The 17,985-nt window shown below is 43.1% G+C and overlaps 1 protein-coding gene across 1 annotated transcript in view; it reads right to left on the reverse strand.

The window, feature by feature from the left end:
• The window catches only part of PIP4K2A (phosphatidylinositol-5-phosphate 4-kinase type 2 alpha), a 159,923-nt gene extending 145,185 nt beyond the window's left edge, over positions 1 to 14,738 (reverse strand). The window contains exon 1 of the mRNA XM_081300457.1: positions 14,272 to 14,738. Coding sequence (XP_081156583.1) covers positions 14,272 to 14,415 — 144 coding nt within the window. The 5' untranslated portion in view covers positions 14,416 to 14,738. The remainder of the gene's footprint in view (positions 1 to 14,271) is intronic.
• Between the last annotated feature and the right edge of the window lie 3,247 nt (positions 14,739 to 17,985).

A 17,985-nucleotide genomic window follows, 5' to 3' on the forward strand; every position in this document is an offset into this window, starting at 1 on the left:
TGGAGGTGGTGCTCAGCAGCCAACCTGCGCTACAGGAGATCCACTCCTAAAAACCACAATTAGTTGGATCAAATTATCCATACCAATAGTTATAAAGCTAGAGTACTCACCTACTCACCAGAATAGTTAGTGTGACAAAGAAAACACTCCCACAAACTCCATTTTTGACTTCTACTGACAGTGTATGAGAGCACACAAGAAGCAGAAGAGCTAGCTGAGAATTACATGTGGATCATCACAAACTAGTCACACTACTGGAAAATACCTTAGGTCATTGGTAGACTTTAAATATTAAAAATCACACCTTATAAAATGAGGTATTAGGGGTTGGGGATGTAGCTCAGTGGTAGAGCACTGGCTTAGCATATGTGAGGCACTGGGTTTGATCCTCAGCACCACATAAAAAATAAATAAATAAAGCAAAGGCACTGTGACCATCTAGAACTAAAAACAAAATTAAAATGCAGTACTAGATAAATCTGGATCGTTAAACCACATCTCAGGGATCTATTAAGATTGGTGACCTTAAATGCTGAATTATCCATCAAATGCTGTTTATAATCTGATATTTGTGAAAATTTCAAAAATAGAAAGTATAATCATTTCTGCATATTAGTGTAGAATATGAATGGTAGAAACCTACTTAGGGACTCAAACTTGAAAACTTGGGTCACCTCAACTCCTCTGCTACAATTTGGATGCTGAATGTCCCCCAAAGGCCTGTGTGTTAGAGGCTTGGTCTCCAGGGTCGGGCTACTGAGAGGTGGTGGGACCTTTCAGAGGTGCGGCCTTGTAGGAGGTTTGCAGGTCACCAGTGGTGTATCCTCAAAGGAGTTTGGGGACTTCAGTCACTTCTTTCCTGTCTTTGGCCAATGCGGTGGGCAGTGGGCTCTGCTGCACACCCTGCCCTACCATGCTGCCTTGCCATAGGCTGAAGGCAGCAGGGCCAATTGATCAAGGACTGAAACCTCCAAGATTGTGATCCAAAAGAAACCTTTTCTATTTATAAGTATATTATCCCAGGTATTTTATTATGTAACAGAAATCTGACAGACACACCTTCCTACCTATTCTTTCAAGTAGTCACCAAATGCAGTTGATTCTACTTCTTAAACACCTCTGGGAACACCTTTCTTTCTGTTTGCCACACAGCCCATGCTCAGGTTCTCCTATCTCTACTCAATTGATGGCATGGATTCCTTCCTTCCTTCAGTCCTTCCATCTGCCCCATAGACTTCCCTCATTAACCCATCCTGGGGAAAGCCCCAGAACTATTCCAGGGCTCTGACATGTCACCCCTTAATTACTGGGTGCCATCCCTTTTCCCAAGAAACTTCGGTGCTTTGTAGGGTGTAACGCAGTGATAGAACACTTGTTTAGTATATATGAAGCTCTGGGTTTGATCCTCAGCACCACAAAATAATAATAATAATTTTTAATAATAAAATTAAAAAGAAGAAACTTTGGTGCAAATTTCCAATGCTGCTAATAGCATTTCCAATGCTGCTAATTTTCCAATGCTGCTAATAATAATTCAGATCAACACTACCACTGAAAACAAGTAAACATTTGGGTTTTGTCAGCTTTGATTTGGGTTTTAGTTAGCTTTTTGTCATTGTGACCAAAATACCTGAAAAGAACAACTTAGAGAAGTTTATTGGGGGCCCACAGTTTCAGAGCTCTTTGTCCACAGACCACTGCCTCCATTGCCTGGGCCCACCCTAAGGCAACATATCATGGGGAAGGGCCCAGAGGATGAAAGCCTTTCAGCTCACGGCTGGGGGCAGAAGAGAGGAGAGAAGGAAGGGGCCACAGGGAAGATGCACCCTTCTAGGGCATGTCCCCTTGACCACCTCCTCCAGGCAATCTGCCTAGATTAACCCCCCAGCCCACTGAAACTAGGGTGGACTGATCAGGTTAGAGCTCTCACAATTTAATTGTTCCACTTCTGAAACACATTAACAGGAGCGTTAGGGGGATACCTCATAATCAAACCATAATACATCCTGAATTTTATATACGTGTGTGTGTGTGTGTGTGTGTGTGTGTGTGTGTGTGTGTGTATGTTTAACATCTTACAGGCATCAAAGAGGGGCTCGGGCTGATGCTCAGTGGTAGAACACTCACCTAGCACTGGGTTCGATCCTCAGCATCACATAAAAATAAATAAAGGTATTGTGTCTACCTATGACCAAAAAAATATATATATGTTAAAAAAAAGGCATCAAAGAGCTGAAATGGCAGGAGAGGGTCACCCTGTCAAAACTGAAGTGAAAGCTCAATGAGAGAGCTGAAAGTTAGTGAGGGACATCACTTTGGCTCTGAGAGACCTGATGGTCCTGTGGGTTGAAAAAAACAGAAGTCAGAACTTAGGGCCCACCCAAGATGTGGGGTCCAACAGGAAACCCTTTCTCCATAAGACTACATTGGAAAGGGTGACACCCTAGAGTAAGGGTGAACCAAAAATAAACCCAAACTACCCATCAGGGACCTGAAGCCCAAATTCATATCCCTATATGGTCCAGAAACCTCCAAGCGGTGACTTTAGTTTAAAACAGTGGAGGTCTATAGTGCCCCTAGACACCTGACATAAATAAGCAGACCTCTTAGGAGGTTCACACTGTTACCCTAAGACTTGAGGACTCCTCTGCAAATAATTGTCCAAGGGCAGTGAACAGCTCGTAGCCAAAATGAGCCAAATACACATAGCAATGAGGCACCATGAGAAATAACCAGCAGAAATAATACACAAAGACCCACAAGGATTTGAGACACTAGAATTATCACTGTTCTTTCAATGCTTATGAATTTTAATTTTAGCTTATGGCACACTTCTGCATACTGGAATTTTTAGAGCACACCGAAGCCGTTGAAAGACCCCCAGTTACTGGGAGCAAGTCACAAGCAACAGCCACAGTGCACTTCTGTACATAATAATAGACTGTTTAGAAATCATTCACAGTCTTCACACAGTTTGGCTGATGGCCCTTGGGCATTCTGACACCATCTGAGAGAAGCTGCTTATTCTCTGAACCTTCCCTGTTCTGTTCACAAGGCAAAAGTCCTGCATGGTCTGTAAACATAAGCTCTTTCTTTGGCAGGGGCCTGCGGTTATCCCACATCTCTTATCATCAACGTGCAGCAAGTTTTTCCCACTCTCCAATGCACTGCACAACTTGCTTATCAAAACGCTCTAAATACTGTGCTCAATCATAATAACAATAAACTTCATGTGTTGGTGAAAATTAAAGGTGGAAGGGTGTTATGGTTTGGATGTGAGGTGTCCCCCAAAAGCTCATGTGTGGGACAATGCAAGACAGTTCAGAGGGGAAATGATTGGATTCTAAGAGCCTTAACCCAATCAGTGAATTAATTCCCTGATGGGATTAACTGGGTGTGCGGCTGGCAGGTGGGGCATTGGGGGTGTGGCTTTAGGATATATTTATATTTGGCAAGTGGAGTCTCTCTGCTTTCTGATCATCATGTGAACTTCCCTCTGCCTATGGTGATGTTCAACCTCACCTGGAACCCCAAGGCATGGTGCCAGACTTCTGTGGACTGAGACCTCTGAAACTGTGAGCCCTCAAATGAACTTTTTCTCCTACAGTTGTACTGGTTGGGTCTTTTAGTCAGAGCAGTGAAAAATGTTGACTAAAACAAATGGCTCATCACCAGCTGCGCACTAATGGCCTACTGTACGCAGTCCAGCTCATTTGTTAATATTTACTGAGCTCCAACCATGGAGAAGCACTGTTCTAGGTGTGGGGATACAGTTAGTTGTGTGGAACTTACCATTCTAGTTTGGGAGAGAAAAATAATAAACATGGAAACAGCTGAGTTTCAGATGACATTAAGTGTCATGGGAAAATAAAGGGGGACTGTGAGAATGGAGGAACTACCTTAGAGGAGCAGGTCAGAGAAGGGAGCCATTTAGCTGAGATTAAAATACCAGAGAGGGGGCCATCCATTCAAAAATCTGAAGGAAGAGCATTCTAGACCAAGAGTAAGGTAAATGCAGAAGCTCTGCGGCTGTTCCGAGTTTGTTTATTTAAAGACCAGAAAAGACCAATGTGGCTGGAAAGTAGGAATAATGAAGAGAGAGTGTTAATGAGGGAAAAGAGGGAAGCGGGGCCAGGCCAGTAAAATCTGTGAGCCACAAAAAAGAGTTTGGGATTTATTTTAAGCGCAATGGGAAGCCTTCGGAAAGTCTAACTGGGGAAGTGACCTGGTATATATACATTTCAGAAAAGTCATTCTGTCACTGCTGTACAGAATCTGGATGGGAGTAGAGCAAGGGTAGATACAGTAGACCAATCGATACTGAGTGACAGTGTTGAGGACAGGGTTTAAGTGGGAAGAGAGAAGTATGCAGATTCAAGACACAGTGGTAAGGAAAAGAGGAACCCAGGCTGGTACCCAAGTTTCTGTCTGGAGCACCTGGGGAGATGGTGGTCCATTTACTGAGAGGAGGAAGACACTGGTTTAGGGTATATGGTGGGGGGGGGGAGTAGAGGAGGCGGAAGAAACCAAGAGTTCTGTTTGCGACATCTGTGATGTCCACTAGAGATTCACATGTGATAAGAAACTAAATTCAGAGTCAGAGAGAGAAGAGCAGAAGATACAAATTTCTCAATCAGCATAAAATGCTATCAAAAGCTGAGATTAAGATCATGCAGGTAAAACACATGGAGTCATGGATGGCCCGCCCCAGCCACAGTCCTGGGGCATTTCAACATGTGGGGACTGAATAAAGGAAGAAGAGTTCAATAAAGCACCTAAGAAGGGATGGCCAGCAAGGCAGAAGGAAAACAAGAAAAGACAAAAACAAAGGAACCGCCTGGATTAGAACACCTGGTGTCACTACTGATGTTGAGAAGAACAGCTTCCTGAGAATGAGGGGGTTGGAAGCTAGATTGGGACAGGTTAAGGAGAACAGGGCAGATGAGTGGGGTAAAAGGTAAGAGGAGACAGCAGAGAGACCAAGAGACTGCGTGGAAGCGATAGTGAGAAGAGGTACATTTTACTTTGTTTCAAGATAGGAGGTCTTAGAGCAGGGAGCACCAGTATAAGGTGCTGTAACAATGGAAATTGACTATGGTGGCACTGTCCAAATTCAGTAGTCACTAACCTCACGTGTATGGGTCACTTGATACGAGAAAATGAACTTAAGTTCCACTAAGTAAAATCAAAGTAGCCAGCCATGTGTGGTTAGTTCCTACCTAACTAGATGTCTGTGGACTGATGAATTCAACAGCCCAAAAGTTGGCAGACTGAGGGGTGGGAATTGCAGAAGTTGAAAGCTTGTACTTGTCCAGTGCTTTCTAAGGGAGGAATCAGCCAAAGGAGGACTACGGGACAAGACAGTAAGACAGAAGTTTAAGGAAAGGGGGAAAAGTAAATGATTTCAGAGAGTACAGAACACACGAGGAGGCAGCAGTAAAGTATTGGAGCCCCCTTGGGGTAAATTATAAAGCAACACTTGTCAGAACTGCTAATAGCTCTTCCCTGCAAACGGCTACTTAGCCCTTCCAATCTGGCCTCAAACTATTTTTTCAACTATCTCCTTGACATTCCCCACAATTTACCTCTGTGGTTCTCAATCTTCTTGTCTGTAGAACCTTCATTTCCTGGTACATATTATGTTCAGTGCTCTAATTAAAGAAAGAAACAAACAACAACAACAACAACAACAAAAACCCCAAAGACAACAAGGACAAAAACAAGCTGCTCTGGATGAAGCTGAGTTTGCAGCTCAGCCTCCCTCCCACCTGCCTCTGGGGCACATCCAAAGAACCCTGGGGCTTGAAACCAAAGACTGCCCTAACCAGTGCCTGTCCAAACTGCAGGTACTTACAAATTGCCCATCTAGTTAAACTGCATTCTGTTCCAGTAATCTGCAGGAAGGCCCAAGACCCTGTATTCCTAACAGCTTCCTGGGTGACCGATGATGTCACTGTTCTCTGAACTACAGAGATGGCCACAGCCACCGTAGAGGACTCACTCTACTCCACTAGCTTTTGCCAGTGGTCAACCTCTTTACCTCATAATACCTATCTTTCCCTGTCTTCCGCACCTGGGAGATTCTACTTAATCTTCAATGTTCTCCTCAGTGTCACCTCCCCTCAAGTCTTCTCCAAGTCTCCCAAGTGGAAGTAAGCAGTATCCAGCCACTGTTACCACTTGGTCCTCATTCCTACCTTTAGCCCTCTCTCACTCTGCTCCAGCTGCACAGCCTTCCTTATATTTCCCTGGACATGCCAAGCAAGAGATAGTCTCAGGACCTTTGCACGGGCTGATCCCTCCTGATCCCTCTGCCTGAGGGGATCATTTGGGGGTGGGGGGGGGTAACCAGGGATTGAACCCAGAGTGCTAAGCCACATTGCAAGCCCTTTTTAATATTTTATTCAGAGACAGGGTATCACTGAGTTGCTTAGGGCCTCACTAAATTGATGATGCTGTCCTTTAACTTGCAATCTGCCTGCCTCAGTCTCCCGAGCCACTGGGATTACAGGATGTGCCACCACGCCCAGCCACTCAATGTCCTCTTAATCAAGGCCTATACACTCTCTACCCTATTTCATACCACTTACCCCCAGCAGTCTTGATTCTCTAGTTAACTGTGCATGTATCTATTAGAACTTTCCTTGTTCCAGCAACTATTTAGGCATCTGAGAAACAAAATCAGTCCCCAACATACAGTTTTTCACTTTCAGTACACTATCAATAAGTTACATGAGCTGTTCAACTTTATTGTGTGAGATGACTCTACCCAGGTGTAGGCTACTGTAAGTGCTCTGAGCAGGTCTAAGGCAGGCGAGGCTAGGCCATGATGTGTGATAGGTTAGGTGCATTAAATGCACGAACAATATTTTCAACTCATGGTGGGTTATCAGGATGTAACCCCACTTTGAGCAGTGGAGCCTCTGTGCTCATTTAATCCACCTAACAACCCTCTGGAGTAGGTACTCTTTTGCATCGTTTCATAAGCAACGAACCAAGAGGCTATATAAATAACTTGCTGCAGGTCACACAGCCAACCAAGCACTGACCTCAGAGCTCAGATCTTAACCACTTCCAGTGGAAAAGTATAACACAGCATTTAAAAGCCTGTCTGTAGGTAAGTTACTGTTTTAAAACTCCTAAAAAACATTTTTCATGAATAGATTGCATATTGATTCTCTATCCACCTGCTTTGCACATAGCTATGATTTTCTTTCTGTAAAGGAAAAAAAAAGTGTTTTCTAACAGCCCCTCCCCTCATATTAATAGCTAATAATGTGTCCATCCAAGAACAGCTTTTAAGACTAAGAATAGGGACAACAAGATCCGAAAGATGTGACTGACACAGGTAGCCCAGTAGTGGCTAAGGGTATGGGCCTGACCCCCACCGTGAACTAGGCACTGTGAGTCCAGCAGGGATGAATTCAACCTGAGCATGTTCGGTCTGCATACTATTCTTCCTGGCTGTGGCATGCTCTCCCCCATTTCCTACCCCATACCGCCCCCATCTTATTCTTTCAACAGTTCTTAACTGCCCCGCCAAGTTCTTAGAGCCCCCAAATAGTCGCTGGATAGAACTTGAGGGATCTGTGAACTTGACAGGATGAAACCTGTTTCCTTTGTTTTAGAGCATTACTCTGAGAATAGAATCCTGACCTTCACACAACCATGAGACTCCACAACACCAAAAAGGAAAGGAAAGGTAGATAAAGGTAGCTGTAGGAGCCTTAGCTCGGAGGATCTGATGGCAGTCGAGGGAAAAAAATAAATCTGGCTAGGAAAAGTAGAGGTGAGAACGACAGACAAGAGACGGAGTCAAAGAGAACCCTGGGAATTCCTAAATTAAATGACACCTTTCACTCTCTACTTCTAACCTTCTAAAAGAGGAGCCGCCTCTATTTCACTTATTCACTCTTTAAGAATTTATAAACACACACACACACACACACACACACACACACACACACCCTCTGAATCAACCACTCTCAAGAGTACATCCACAAACAGCAAGTTCTCGGGAGCACCTAATTCTCCAGTCTCCTTGCTGGGTTTTCTCTTTGATTCTTCTTCCTTCTTCTCTCATCTTCCCTCAGAGTTGGCCCCAACCTGTCCCATCAGAGTTCTAATTAACCCCCATAGCTTTAACTACCAATTCTGTATGAATAATTCTCAATTCTTTATCCCAGCCCTCATCTTGCTCCTGAGTTTGAATTCCATCTTTCCAACATCCCATGGGATATTATAATTGGACTTTCCACCCACCATCACCTACAAGTCAATATTTCTTTAAAAAAAAAAAGTTAATATCTTTCCAATACACAATACCTTCTCCTAACTTTCCTAATTCCATCATGTGGTCCCTGTTCTTCTAAAGACTCGTCACATACCAGTCAGGGGACAAATTCTGAACATTTCTCCTTACTTTTAAAGCTATTCCTTCTACTGCTTGGCTACTCAAAGTACAGCCCATGGACCAACAGCATCAGCATCACCTGAGAACATATTAAAACACCCCCATCAGACTGATGGTAATTTTAAAAGCCCCCATGATTTGTGTGATTCACGTGCATATTAAATTTGGAGAAGCACTAGTCTAGTGCTATTAATATGCTACCATCTTACATGCATCCAAATTCTATCATTTTAGGCATCATCTACTGAATCCTTATTATGGATCAATTATAGGACTAGGCCTTAAATACATTATCTCATTTAATCCTCAATATCATCATTGTCTCCATTTTAAGAATATGTAAATCAAGGCTCAAGCAGCTAAAAACCTTTTTCAAAGAGCCCATAAATGATGGAGCCAGGATTTTTACCTAATCTGACCACAAACCATCCTACCAATGTGCATTAAAAATTCCTTTGAATTCCAAAATTTGTATTTCAAAGTGTATGCTAGTTGAATTAATTACTCTGGTTGAGTGCATTTTCTGTCAACTGAAAGTACATTTTGTTGGTTTATCACAATTCTTGCTGAAAATCTTTCTAAAAGCACAGCAGATCCTTCAGCTTTGGGGAGCATTCTAAATACTAAAGTTCATGCTAAGGTATCTGATAAGAGAGAAGAAACTGTATTCTGTTCTCCAGATATAACCCCATGTTTTAGAGCATTAAGCAACTTCTCCCAATAATACTGCATGCATGTCTACTTAGCGTGCTTCTTTCCTCTGAAAAGAAAGAAAAAAAAAGTGTGAGGAGACAAGTTCTTGAATGATGGTTGATTCAATTCCCTTCAATGAGTTTCATCAAGCTATTTTTTATTTTAATTGCCTTATTAATTTATATTCAGTTGATATAATTTTATAGTCATTTACATCATTTTAAAACCTAGTTTTCTTCTTTCATCTTTTTTTCAGAGCCCAGATACGAATCTATGAACCTAAAAGAAATCACTATTTCTCCAATACCCTATTGGAATCCCCATCTTTTCTGGGAATACAACACAAGCTACGGATACTATACCTGGAAAGCTGTATATTCTCAATTCACACAAAACTAGGCACTATGTTGGAAGGCTGGCCCTTATAGATCTCCAAAGGCAGGACCCAGAGACATCAGATTAAAAACTGCCTGTTGGCTCTTTCCCAACTCCACCAGGCAGATGCTGCCAGGTTTTCATATCTGCTTTTCCAGAAGGAGGCTATAACTAACCCAAATCAGACCATGCAAAATATTTCTATGGGGTAGAAATGACAAAGTGGGAAATTCAGAAACTATTAGTTCCTTGGCCTATGAAGAATGAAGCCAAAATGGACAGAAAGTCCCAACAGCACCCAAGTACCTGTTTCTTCTCATGGTTTGATTACCGATCTGCCCTTCTACCGTGATAGAACCACAAATAACTTGTTTGATTTAAATAAGTATAGAAGAATATGTATGTATTACTTGAATATACTTATATTACTTAAATATACAGTATACTTAAATAAGAATAGAAGTAGTATGTGACAAATAACATCCTTCACAATTTCTCTATAGAGACGATGAACATCTTTCTTCGGCTATTTAAATAGAGTTTTAAATACTAATTTCTAAAAGCCTCATATTTCAGTGTATAAAAATCTTTTGCAATATCTATTTAAAACAAGTCTTGGCTCAGATCATTCAACATGTTCCACACACTATTAAAATATCATTTTAAGAAGCTAACCGCCTGATCATTTTTAGTTTAATTCCAAAAGTAACAAGATAAAACTGCCTTCTTAAGTCATCTTTTCCTTTATGTATTCAATTATATTCTCAGCTTAAAATACTTAAAATAAAAATTGGCACTTGTCCATTCACTGATGGGTATTTTTAAGTTAGAAAGCAGTAACATATCAAATTAACCACACAATGGCAGGCTTATTGTCAGACACTGAGCATTGTCCAAATCAAGATTTTCATTACCACTACAATGGACTTGAACATTTTCACCTTAATTGCAAGTTTTTACATTTCAATCTAATAGACTTTGACTTAATAGACTGTAACACAGTCCAACTACAATCGATCTAGCAAACTCTTACTTCACAATCTCTTAAAATCACCATAGATTTCTTTCACCTCTAGTCAAGGCTTGGAAACTCCCTGAATGCTGTTGCATTTGCCACTTCATAACAGCAATGCAACTTCTATTATATTCTATTACTACTTCTGTGGGTTCAAATATAATGTCAAGCATCTATTGGACTATAAAAATGTTTGAATCTGAAATTAGAAAAAAAAAAAAGCTTAGAAATCATTCAGTCCAACAACTTCATTTAACAGATACAAACACTGATGCAAAAACAGGTTAGCACACCAAGGTCAACAGTTAGAATTAAAGAAAGAATTAAAACACAGATCCAGTGAGATTTTCACCATAGCAATGGAAAGATGCCCATCATAAGATGCCTACATGATAAAATAAACATGCAGTTTACAGTCCAAAGAAATTTTAAAATTTATCATGCTATATTCATGATAAGTCATTTTTCATTCTGATCATATTAGAAATATAGGGCAAGACATGGTGACCCATGCCTATAATCCCAGCGATTTACTAGGAAGGCTCACAAGTTCAAAGTCATCCTCAGTAACTTAGTGAGACCCTGTCTCAAAATAAAAAGGGATGGGGATGTTGCTCTGTGGTTAAGCAATCCCTGGTACCGAAAAAAAAAAAAAAATATATATATATATATATATATATACACACACACACACACACACACACACACACACATATATGGAAAATATTCTGTCTGATACGATTATCTATTCCTTCTCTACTATGCTTTCTCAAATGTTCCCATTAACTACACTCAGCTCTCTGATTCTTTGTTGTTGTTGTTGTTGTTGTTGTTGTTTTTGAGATTTTCAATTAGTCTTTTTTTATTTGTTCTTTTTAGATATACATGACAGTAGACTGTATTTTGACATATTATACATACATGAAATATAACTTATCCTAATTAGGATCCCATTCTTGTGGCTGAACATGATGTGGTGTTATGCTGGTTGTGTATTCATATATGAACATAGGAAAGTTATATTCAATTCATTCTACTGTCTTTCCTATTCCTTCCCCCCTTCCCTTCCCTTCATTCCCCTTTGAGCTTGCAGATTCTTAATACGTTGGACATATTTTCTCCACATTATTCTGTAAACTTTGGTGCACAGAAGGTCATGATAAAACATTTATCTGGTATCACACTTTGCCACCTAAAACAAAATCAACCAGATTTCATCAATCTGGATTTCATCTCTATATACACCTGCATTCTTTAAAAAAACATATATATATATATATATATATATATATATATATATATATACACACACACACACACACACACATATACATATATATGTATATATATGAAAATAGACATCTGAAAATAGTCTGTGAAACAGACCTTTCTTATATCAACTCAGAGCCTTCAAAATAAAAATATCTGGACAAAAATATGATATGCATTTTTAGCAACTTTTCCTACAGTGGGTGGCACTATATGTGCTCAATACATATTTACTGAATGAATAACATGCTTACATTGTACACTATGGAATCTCCAGTACTCTGGCTATGTATACTTAAGAATGCTAACTTAAGCAAAAGAAAATAACAATAAATGTACTATCTGGTAATCATACATTGTTTTTATAAGGTTTAAGTAGTTTCAAAATGTTTCCAATAGAAAGAAACTCAAAAAACAAATGTAGCAATTCATAAATATAAGGTAACAACGTAAATGATTACAGCAAATTATGCTCAGTTATAGGCTTTCCTAAAGTAACATGGAAGTCCAGACTAATTCCCAGAGAATGCACACACATTTTTTTCAGCAGCATATTGTTTTTTAAAAAAATATTTTTTAGTTGTATTTGGACACAATACCTTTATTTAATTTATTTATTTTTATGTGGTGCTGAGGATCAAACCAGGTGCTAGGCAAGTGCTTTACTGCTGAGCCACAATCCCCAGCCCTCAGAAGCATATTGTTGACAATTCTAGATTCAATCCAGAGACACAAATACTCTCTGGACTAAAACACCAGAACTCCAAAGGAGATAAAAAGGACCCATAAATATGAGTAAGCACTACAGTACACATCCTATTTTCATTATTAGGTCCTATTCTAGTGAAGAGAATTTCAACTAAAAAAAAACATAAAAACTTACCAAAAGTAAACATAACTAAATTGTAAACATTATGTAGGAAAATTTTCATTTCATTTTCTATTTAAAACTGGGGGAGTTCCTGGTGCAGTAATCTATAGACTGTCCTAAGGGCTTAGTTTACATTCCTAATAGTTAAATTGTCAGGACCTTAAAATGAACTTCAGTGGAAGAGGAATTAATCTGTCAGAAAATAATAATCTATCAACTAAAAAAAAGTCACTCCATAAAACACTATCAATTCTAATATTGTTTCTCCTTTTCCCCAACTCAGTTTAGGGAAGGAAAATATTTTTAAAAATGTTTATGAGCTATTTTAAGCAACTTTGTCAATTTGGGAGTGAAAACAACAACAACAACACGGTTTTCTGACATTTCCTTTATGCTGAAAAGGACACATCGGCACCCAGAGAAATCAAAAGCACAGAAAGCAGGCTTACACTTTTTCCTCAGATGCTAACTGCAGTGGATAAGGTCACGGTCAAAATTCACAAGCTCATTTAAACTTTCATGGCTCTGTCAAAAGCTGCCTATCACGTTTCCTGATCCTATATCTAAGTAGATTAAAACTGCAGGAGTTTCTTGCTGTAAGATCAGCAGGAGGCTATTTCAGACCCTCAAACCGCAGTCCGCATAGCCCGCAGCGGCGCATCTTCCTCCACTCCTGGCTGTGGTGTTAAGCTAGCCTTTCCAAAGCGTTCTCCTCCGGCCTTTTAAACAAACCCCAAAAGCGGATGTAATCAACTCAAGACCACCTTTCATCCGCGTCCACCGGGACCCCTCCAGCTGTCACCGCCCCAGCCGCCCTTCCGCAGTCGGTGACTTCTGCCTGGTTCCCCAAGGAGAGGGAGGAGGTGTGGGGAAGAAGACTCCCCGCCAAGAGCTCTTCAGCCAGCACAGCGGCAGAGCGATTCAGGAGAGGAGCAGAGAAGATGCTCAACACTAGTGCCATATTCACATTGGCTTTTTCTTTGCCAAAAAGACTCCTCGTGTCCACTAATATTGCCTTTAAAGGAAAAAAGATCCTAAGCACTAAAGCTGTTGCCCCAAATCTCCTAGCACTCCAGTAGTCTCACCTCTGTCCTCTCGCAAGAGGTTCTGAACCTGACCAGCCAGGAATACCTACACCTGCCCTCCCGCGGAGGACACCGGCGGCCACACCGCACCGCCCCCTTCCCCCAGCAAGGGAGCGATCACCCGGACCCGGACCCGGACCCGGACCCCAAGCAGCCCCCGCTGGGGCTGACAGACGAGGCGGAGCTGTGCCCCACACAAACTTCCCACTTCCCCAGCTGCTGGGACCGACCCGCGGGTGGACGGACGGGGATCGGCACAGGCACCAGATGCAGGGCTCAGATGCAGAGAAGACCTCCCATCCCGCATCCGGCCCTATGTCCAAAGAGGGCGCAAGTGGCTCGGGGCTGCCCGGAGCAGAGGGCGCAAGTCGTGGGGCTAGGGACACCGAGGCGGGCGGGCAGCTCCGAAGGCGAGCAGCCAAAGGGCTGGGGACCCGCTGACCCGGCCGGCTCGGGCTCTCCGCCCCGCCAACAGCTGCAGCGGGAGACGGAGGGGGGCGCGAAGGAAGAGGAGAAGGAAGGGGACTGCGCGCTGCAGCCAAGCCCTTACCGAGTGGTTTACCCCCCACATCAGGACGCTGAGTAGAGGGTCGCTGGCCCGAAACAGCTTCACTTTCTGCGCTACGAAGTGCTTCTTCTTGGTCTTGGTCTTGCTCGCCAGGACGGAGGACCCCAGGTTGCCAGGGGTCGCCATGGCCGCCTCCTCCGTCCCCTCCACCGCCGCGCTCCCGAGGCCGGGGACCCGCCCTCTCTACACACCGGCCCGGGGAGGCAGCCGCATCCCCTCGGCGGCGGCCCCGGCGCGCAGTGTCCCGCTCCGCCCGCCGCCGCTGCCGCTGCCCGGGTGCTCAGCCCGGTGCGGCTCGTGTGCCCGCTCCGCCCGCTCGGCCCGGCTGGGGCAGGAGGCTGCGCTCAGCTCGCGCCCGGCCCGGCTCCCGCGCCCGCCGCGGCTCCGCGCTCTGCCCGCGGCTGGACCAGGCGCGCCGCGAGGGCTTCCGCGTTGGGCGCCAGCGTCATGACGCAGGGGGCGGGCGGGCAGCAGCTGCGGCGCCGCCGGGCGGGGCGCGGCGCGGCGGCGGGACCGTTAGGCTGCGCCCTCCGGGTCGGGCTCCCGCTCGGTGGCTTCCAGGCGGCCCCCTGTACTCAGGCGAGCTTGGCCAGCAGCTCCTGGCCCGCTTGGGAAGCCGCGCGGTGGGCAGTGCGGTGCCACGAAGACTCCGGCGGAACACTGCCTTCCGCTCCCCGGGAAGAAAGGAGAAAAGGACGGGTTTGTGGGGGTGGGAGGTCTAAGGAGGAGAGTCCCTAGAGGCGTGGGTCAGCGGAAGGAAGCTGGCCCTGGGAACCGCGACTTACCAGTGCCAAGGGCCAGGAGAGGTAGTGTGACCTGAAATGCTGCACCGAGACAAGAGCTTCCCTAGCACCTAGGGAAAGGATCGTGGCACGTGGTCAGCCGCCTCCCAGAGCGCCCCTGAAATGGACTTCTTAATCCCTTTGTGACTTTTAACTGTCAGGCATTCCCGCACTGCGCGTTTTGCAGAAGGGAGACTCCCACCTAATACACTGAACTACTATTCCCATCCCACCCTCGGGTTCCTCATGGAAAGCCCTTGGTTTGGCCGAGAGAATCATGCCCCAAGCTGTACCTTATGCTTCGAATGCATCACGGTGCTTCTTGCCAACCCTTCTCTCTTCCCTGTATACTCACCTTGGTGCTTCTTGCCAACCCTTCTCTCTTCCCTGTATACTCACCTTTTATGGAAATCTCTTTGCTCTCTTCATCCTCATTATAGGAATACCTGGTCACCCCCAGGAAGCTGCCATTCCAAGCATTTCAAGCTGCCATTCCAAGCTGAGGCCATGCATTTCCTCCGCCTCAGCCTACCCATACACCCAAAGGTGTGTTATTTCTTATTATTACTCCACTCAAATATAGTGAATACCTTCTGTGCCTCTGGTGTTTTGCTTGGTTCTATGACAGAACATTGTCCCTCATGGGGGCCATGGTTGAGGGGAGAGGCAGCAGATCCTGTGGTCACCTTCGGTTGTGTCTCTTCTTCCTTGGTTCTTTAAACACAGATGTTGCCAGAAGGCCTCTGGTTCTTTCTGGCTTCCTTCATACTATTGTCTAAAACAATATCTACTTCCTTGGAATCATTCATCAGCCCCCTTCATGGTTTAAAGAAAAAAAATTCTAAATTTCTAGTAAGACCACTATGCTTCACGTGTAGCCCTTTTATTTGGTTGATCAAATTAACGTCTCTGAGCCTCAGGTTCTTTGTATTAATGGGCATAATTAGACATAAATATCATATTTGGGAGTACTTTATAGGATGTTTGTTAGAATAAAAATCAACATTAGCTAATGGCCATGAAAGCCCTTTGTAAACCACCCAACACAAGGTAAAATGTAGAGTACTCCAAATGACCCACAAACTCTCCCCTGAGCTCAGAGAAATGCCTGGTTGAACATGTCTGCATCATTTGTCCTCAGGCACCTTTACAAAGGTTTCTAAAACCAAGTTTATCATCTTCTGCATCAAGCACATTGCTTCATCTCTTGTATTATATTGGAAATGGTATTCATACCATTCAGTCAACCCATTAGAAGTTCATTTATTTAACAAATTTTCATTGACCCAGGCTTGAGAGTGTCACATCATTATCAATTATTGCTTTTCATCACCACTCCATATAACCCCCTTACCAGATCCTGCCCTTGAAAACAATTATGCTCAAATCTTTTCTTCTCTGGTGCTTTCCTTATCCTCTTAGTTGAAATTAATCCTTCCACTTCAGTGCTTCTATAGCACTTTATTTGTTTCATAATAGCTATATTATACTTAATTGTATATTAATAATGCAAGACAATGGGCTTTTTGCAAATGCTGAAAAACTGAATTTAATGATGACAAAGTGTCGAATGAGTCTACAGGAAGAGGAAATGGATACCTGTGGCATTGTCAGGCAAGATTTCGTACAGGAGAGTAGCAATCTATGCAGTGGGAGCAGAGACTAATGTCATTCCTATGAGAGGCAAAGGGCAAAGCCTCGGAAATGAAAATCCAGGTGGTGTTTTTAGATAGGAAGAGACTGGTAGGGCATAATTCTGGGTGATTTAACTTACTTTGATGACATTTAACACGATGCCATTCACAAATACATCATTAAATGATTTTGCCAATAATCTTTCGTGTTATCTTTGTGTTCTGTGGAGGACATACAATGCAGGAGTTCTAGAATCACAGAAATGACTTCAAAAAGTACCTAATCCAATTCTCAAATTGTATACATTATATAGACAACTGAATTCTAGAGAAATGTGACTTGTTGGGAGGCAAGAAACTGGCACTTTGCTTCCTACTCCCAGAATCCCTCTACCACTAAGTTACACCCCTAGTCCTTTTTTTTTTTTTTTTTTTTTTTTTTTTTTGAGAGGATCTCATTAAATTGCCAAGACTGGTCTCCAGCTTGTCACCTTCCTGCCTCAGTCTTTTGAGCCAACTGGATCATAGGCTGTGCTGCTGCACCTAACTTTTTTGGTGATACAGGAGATTTCAATCTCACAAGGGACATGCTGGGCAAGTGCTATAACACTGAACTACAACCCCAGCCCTAAGAAACTTTTTGCGGTAAGTCCAGGGTGTACCCGCTTCTAAAGCCTCCTTATGAACCTGGTATGTCCCCTTCCCCATAGCACCTAAAGCAAAGTTTTGATGAATAAATGAAAAGGAAAATTTCATAGGTGAAGTTTCCACAGGAAATGTTTGTGCAAGATTTACTTATAAATACTTAATTGGGAAATAGGATAGGCTAGGCATAATGTTTCAGATCCACAGCTAAATACTATATGGGTTTAACGATCTAACAATTTGATCACTGTTTTCCTTTGATGTTTGCATGATATTGAAACAATTGGTGTGTCTTGCTTGTACTTGACTAGGCATCTGGTTCAGTTTGCTTACATTGTCAAGGATTGGAGAACCCAGACCACCAGCATTTACCAAAGGTCTTGAAAAGAGGTGTGATTAGAGACAAGAGCAAGTGGGGCCTCAAGAAAGGCACGTGGTTGTGTCAGTCAAGAACCTGCTCTCTGTGTCCCTGACTCCCCAGGCCACACCCTTTTGTATTTGAACTGTTGGTTGTTCACCCAGTCACCAAAGTCATTGAAGTTGCAAGAAATGCCCCAGCAGCAAAGTTCATTAAGAAGAAAAAAGAAAGTGGGAAGATCCAAAGGCTACCACCAGTACTGGATTCATTATACTTC

Source organism: Spermophilus citellus, assembly GCF_964194105.1.
Source record: "Spermophilus citellus genome assembly, chromosome: 6".
Lineage (NCBI taxonomy): Eukaryota > Metazoa > Chordata > Mammalia > Rodentia > Sciuridae > Spermophilus > Spermophilus citellus.